Source organism: Limulus polyphemus, unplaced genomic scaffold, assembly GCF_000517525.1.
Source record: "Limulus polyphemus unplaced genomic scaffold, Limulus_polyphemus-2.1.2 Scaffold5981, whole genome shotgun sequence".
Lineage (NCBI taxonomy): Eukaryota > Metazoa > Arthropoda > Merostomata > Xiphosura > Limulidae > Limulus > Limulus polyphemus.
In genome coordinates, this window is record NW_013671591.1 from 23744 (window position 1) to 30203 (window position 6460).

The 6460-nt window shown below is 32.2% G+C and overlaps 1 protein-coding gene across 1 annotated transcript in view; it reads left to right on the top strand.

Moving 5' to 3' along the window:
• The first annotated feature begins 932 nt into the window (after window positions 1-932).
• The window catches only part of LOC106473217, a 25513-nt gene continuing 19985 nt past the window's right edge, over window positions 933-6460 (top strand). Inside the window, exons 1-2 of the mRNA XM_013933901.2 lie at window positions 933-1159; window positions 5266-5359. Coding sequence (XP_013789355.1) covers window positions 1002-1159; window positions 5266-5359 — 252 coding nt within the window. The 5' untranslated portion in view covers window positions 933-1001. The remainder of the gene's footprint in view (window positions 1160-5265; window positions 5360-6460) is intronic.

A 6460-nucleotide genomic window follows, 5' to 3' on the forward strand; every position in this document is an offset into this window, starting at 1 on the left:
ACTGATGTGATTGTTACCAATGATAGGATGTTTCCTGATGAAGCAGATGAACCCCACATGATGCAGAAGCCAACGAGATGGAGACCAGTATGGAAGAAGATACGTCCCGCAAAATTAAGAGACTTTGTTGAATTGTAATTTTGTGTTTGTAAATTCTGTACATTTAATTAAGTTATTGTTAATTGTTTATTGTTTAATGTAAGTGGCTATTGTTCGGGACGAACAATACTAAAGAAGGGGCAGTGTTACGACAGCGGAAGTCACGTGAACTATTAACGCGTCATGAACTTCTACAAAATTCATGTCCCTTCCTGAAGCCTCGAGTGTTTACTAGATATGCGGTATTCTTGTATACAAGACCGCCAAGAAGTGACGGCAACAATGTAATTGAATAGCAGACAGAGATAGAGACGGACAACTGAGTTGGGCGCGTGAGTCGTTCGTTGTGAATTATAGCCTAACTGTGGAAATTAAGTGTATTGCAAAGTCGTATTGAGAAAGAATAAACTAGTTTTATTTAAGAAAGGACTTATGTCGCTAAAGTTTCATCGGAAAGAAATTATACGGGAAATTAACTAACGGCCAGAGACGTAACAATATGTAAGTTTAATTGTGTATTTTCTTTATTTTTTTACATTCAAGTTCTATACTTTCTATGGTTCATTAAATAATTTCTGTCTTTCTATCAGCTTTAAGAGTTTCCAAGAATGAGCCTCCCGGTGGCCCAGCGGTAAGTCTGAAGGCTTTTAACACTCAAAATCGGATTTTAATACTTGAGGTGGACAGAACACAAATATCCCTTTGTGTAGCTTTGAGCTTAACAAGAAACAAACAATCCAAGAAATATTATATCCTCTGCTTGTACTGCCATCTGTAGATGATAACCTGAACTAGCCTCTATTTCGCTTGCTTCATTGTCTGATACTGCGTTACCATTGGGCAACATCGAGGGACGCGATCGACGTCGGAAGGGTGGCCAGTGTAGGCCTACGTGTTGCACTATGGCTGATGTGAACGATTCTACTTTATTGTTCTTTATGAGAGCTACATCGGCGCAGTGGGATTATGCGCTATCTCTTTACAATGATGTTTTAAACTTGAAAGCTGCCAAGAGAACGAAGAAAAAAGGACCAGAGGAATTTATCAACTTAGATACTTGGTAAGTTAAAAACTGCTTGTATAGTTGTATACGATTCAGTTAAGGCCGATCACCTATGCTCAACATGTCAATAGTTTCGCTTTGTGTGTCGTGCGGTTTGAGGTTACAATCGGTAATCGCGGTATGTCAAAGCGTGAACCACTTTTGAACCTTTCGCGCGAATATTAATTGAAAAGTGAACATCACGTGGTAATCAATAAGTTGTCTGGACGCGCGTGTGTCAAGGTAATATTTGTGCTTCGAAAAACTCAGTTGATCAATGGTGCCGTGGGTGTTACGCGTAGATGTAAAAGCACAACTGCAGTGTCAGTAGCTAAAAGGAAGAGATAGATTGTGGTAGTATTTGGGAAACATAAAGGATCGTAATTCTTTTCAATAATAAAATTATTTGTTGGTTCAAATGAATATCGTAATATTTATTAGTAAAATATCAAATTAATTGGTACTGGTACTTATTTTAACTTTTATTAAGAACTTAGGAATATGAGGGAAAGTAAAGAAGAGTGTGTAACAACAACTAAGTTAAGTCAATCCAATTATATTTATTATATGATTATCTCTTCTGTATCCATTTTCGATTTGGCTGGATAATGATTATATTTGTAGCTGTAATCTTAAAAAGTAAAAATTACAATAACTTCTTTGATATTTTTTCACATTTGTTTGTAACATAAGATTTTTTATTTTAAATTTGCAGGAGTTAACTTGCTATCAAAAGATAATTAATAAAACTATTTTATTAAATTGGTGCTAGTGACATTCACTCCTGAACCATAAGACAGTGTGATAAAAGGCCAATCACCCTATGAAATATAGTGATTCACTAGAACAAAAGTTAAACCAATTCAAACTAAACACACTAGACCATTAGGAAACCATTCTGTTTATAAGTTTAACTCTGTAATGAAAGCCCATTTTGTCAAAACGTAAGTCTCCGTCTAAAAAGAAATAAAAATACAGAGATTAAATTTAATATTCAAGTTTGTATTTTGTACTGTTTTTCTATATTCTTTCACTGAAACAGCCCATCATTTAGTGAACTTTAAAATGAAATAGTTATAAAAACATAAGTTATTTGTTGATTCCTCTGTTATCCAAAATGAAGAGATTCAATTTTTAAGCACTTTCTCATGACCTGAAAATATATCTTACTAGTAGTCTGTCTGTGCACTGTCTTTCTAACATGAATATTCTTACCTTAATAAGAGGACTAGTACTGTTGCCCATTTCTGTGTATTAGATTTAGTGATTATAACACTGTAGTTTTTAAATACAAAAATCCTAGTGTTACAAATAGAACCAACAAGTGTTTTCACCACATCCTAACCCTCAATAAGAAGTGTCTTTATGGTTTTATTTACAATTATAGTCTTGTCTAAATGCTTTTGTTTTTCTACAACATTAATACTCATGGATAAAGTAAGTTGCTTTTTAAGTTAGATACTCAAAATACATACTTTTTAAATATTAAAAGTAATTTTCATTTCACTAAAACCTTATGTTACAGTAACATTAGTACTTTGTATCACACAAGAACAAACAACAAAGCCACTAAATAAAAAGTGTTCTTGTGTGTTAACATGTTAATCCACATCGTGTAGGGTACAGTAAAGTTACACCTGTGAAACCTACCCATACATATATGTACTGTAATGTTTGATATAATAACCCAGGGTAATCTGGTTTTTAAGTAAAGGCAGTAAATTTACACACATCATGGCTCTAGATATATGTTGGGTAAATGTACATTTTTGCAGAAGTGACCAAGGTACACATAATTAATGAGTTATGTACTTTTAAATTAATTTTTAAACCATAAGCTCTAAATTCAGAATGGTGAGATGTAGCATGTATATACATGTGATGTAGGAGCTTAGATCTTCCTCTGTCATTTATAGTTTAACCAGGCCTTTTCTGTGTGTTTTTAATTAAATGATTGTCTGTTCTGTTCTTATTTTGTCTTTGCAGAGAGATCTACTGTTTTCCTATTGTTTCATCTTCTTCCAAACACTTTTCAATTAACTGCCATTCTTTCATTTTTTGATGGATTGACTTGAAACTTGGTAGGGTTATATCTTTGTCCAGTATGTCCAGACAGGTTTTTAATTTTTTATTTATTTAAGCCTTTTTAAAGATTTTATGGGGTAAAAAGTCAAACAACCAAAAAAATGTATATTTTGGGCTACTGTGCAGTCATACTTACAAGAATCAAGATGAAAATTGGCCCAAATAAATATCTTTTTGCATCCAACACATTGAATTACAAAAAGTTGCTTTTGAGGTCAGAGCTCACAAAAAAAGCATAATTTTGGGATTGTGGTCAATTACTTGACCGTATTTTGACCATGGGATTAGTAAAGATACTTTTCTGTAAGTTCCACAAACAAAAATAGGTGCCCTTGTCCCATTTTTAGTAATCATAGATGCCACAAACTCATAATTTTAGTATTTTTTTACAATTACTCTGCCATATTTTGTCCAATTTATATGGGATTTGGTACAAAGATACTTTTTTTACAGGTCCCATAAATACACATACAAAAATATGAGATATGCCCATTTTTGGTCACTTTAAGGGGGGTCAAAAGGTTAAATAAACCCATAATTTTAGGGAGTTTGGTGAAGTACTTGGCCATACTTTGACCAGATTACATGGGATTTAGTACAAAGATACTTTTTTACATGTCCCGAACAGAGATATAAACAATTTTGGAATTTTTGTCTTTTGCTCAGTCTTTCAGCGAGGAAAGCACAATTTGGGTTTTCGTGAAATATTGATGTGTACGTCAACCAACTTGCATGGAATTTGGTACAAAGATACTTTCTAGCATGTCTCAAGCAGTGATATAGACAGTTTTTAATTTTTCATGCACAAGCTACATTCACGTGCGAGTGTTGACTCTTTTAATTCCTCTTATGTTGTTTTGTTTTGGATTAATTAAGAATAGTGTGGAAAAAAAAACATTTGCACTTGTGTAGACTTTATCACAGTTTTTAGGCCTATTGGTTTCTAATTCTTTGCAATTTTAAGTTTTTAAAACTATAAACATTTATTTTTCAAACAAGTATTTTATCTTGTGTGTATTGTAAACAACTTATCAAATGAATTTTAGTTTCCTGTAGTATTTGTAATAAAAAATGACATTTTATTGAATGAAATCCTTTTGCAGAAACAATAGCGATAATGTGTGTATATGCATAATAAGATAAGAACAACAAATGTTAGGTGTTTAGGAAGGTTTTTGTATACTAATGTCCCTTGTTTTTATTAACGTACAAGTTGGATGTTTGTGTGTGCTTACTGCATATATCTAATAGCTACACGTACTTATCAGTATACAGTTTATAATATTTGTTAAAACAGTCTGAGATATAGTCCATAACATTCATTCATCTTGGCATACAATAAAATGTTTTTGTGTTATTTAAAAACATAAGATAAACAAACTGGTATAGTGTGAAATCAAACAAGCATCATTAAAGTTAGGTAAAAATTAACATTCCCCGACTTGATAGCATTGTTTGAACAAGATACGTGAATGACAACTATGTGTGTGACAGTTACACAGATAGTTATTAGAAGAATAAAATTATTCAAAGTCATGGAGCTCTCCTACTGACTAAGTGTTGACCTGTGTCAAACTTTTAATCTTGTGTTGGAAGCAAGATGAACATTATTTGTTCTTGCAGTGACCCAAACCATAAGTACTGAGTTTGAGGTAAGTCTGGGACTATAGCGTGTTACTTGCCTTGTTTAGTTTAATTAATTTTAACAAATATTCTAATTAAATCATTTAAGCATTCAAATTTTCTTAAAATTTCAGCAGTGTTTTCCAGGTTTGATTTGTAGAATGCTAACCTTATTAGAAGATATAAATATAAACTGAGTGTTAATGTTATTTCCAGATACCATAAAAACAGGCTGATTATACATATGTATTTCCAGATACCATAAAAACCGGCTGATTATACATATGTATTTCCAGGTATCATCAAGATAGAATGATTATACATATGTATTTGCAGGTATTGTAAAGACAGACTGATTATACATATGTATTTCCAGGTATTGTAAAGACAGACTGAATATTGCTATGTATTTCTAGGTATCATGAACAGCTTCCAAAGATCATACATGCAAGAAGGGATCCTCACATCACTCATGAAGAGTTGGTACAGATAACGAAGTGGAAACTGATTGTAAGTGATACATTTGCAACCTTTCCTGTGTTCTCTCATTGGAAGAAGATTTGAAATGCTACTCTATTAATTTATTCCCACTCTGTGAAATGAAATATTTTAAATTCAATGTTACTCCACCAAAGATATATTGTGACAAGTATATTATCTTATTAAAAATTGCAAATGTTTATAAAAATAGTTGTGGACAGTGTGGTATAAATATAAGATATATGTATGTATCATGTACAAGTTGGTGTAAGTATAAGTTACATGTATGTGTCATGTACAAGTTGGTGTAAGTATAAGATACATGTATGTGTCGTGTACAAGTTGGTGTAAGTATAAGATACATGTATGTGTCATGTAAGAGTTGGTGTAAGTATAAGATACATGCATGTGTCATGTAAGAGTTGGTGTAAGTATAAGATACATGTATGTGTCATGTACAAGTTGATGTAAGTATAAGATACATGTATGTGTCATGTACAAGTTGATGTAAGTATAAGATACATGTATGTGTCATGTACAAGTTGATATAAGTATAAGATTTGTGTATGTGTCATGTACAAGTTGATATAAGTATAAGATACATGTATGTGTGATGTACAAGTTGGTATAAGTATAAGATTTGTGTATGTGTCATGTACAAGTTGGTGTAAGTGTAAGATTTGTGTATGTGTCATGTACAAGTTGGTGTAAGTAAGATTTGTGTATGTGTCATGTACAAGTTGGTGTAAGTATAAGATTTGTGTATGTGTCATGTACAAGTTAGTGTAAGTATAAGATACACGTATGTGTCATGTATAATTTGGTGGAAGTACATGATTTGTGTATGTGTCATGTACTAGTTGGTGTAAGTATAAGATTTGTGTATGTGTTGTGTACAAGTTGGTATAAGTATAAGATTTGTGTATGTGTCATGTACAAGTTGGTGTAACTATAAGATACATGTATGTGTCATGAATAATTTGGTATAGGTATAAGATTCGTATATGTGTCATGTACAAGTTGGTGTAAGTATAAGATTTGTGTATGTGTCATGTACAAGTTGATGTAAGTATAAGATTTGTGTATGTGTCATGTACAAGTTGATGTAAGTATAAGATTTGTGTATGTGTC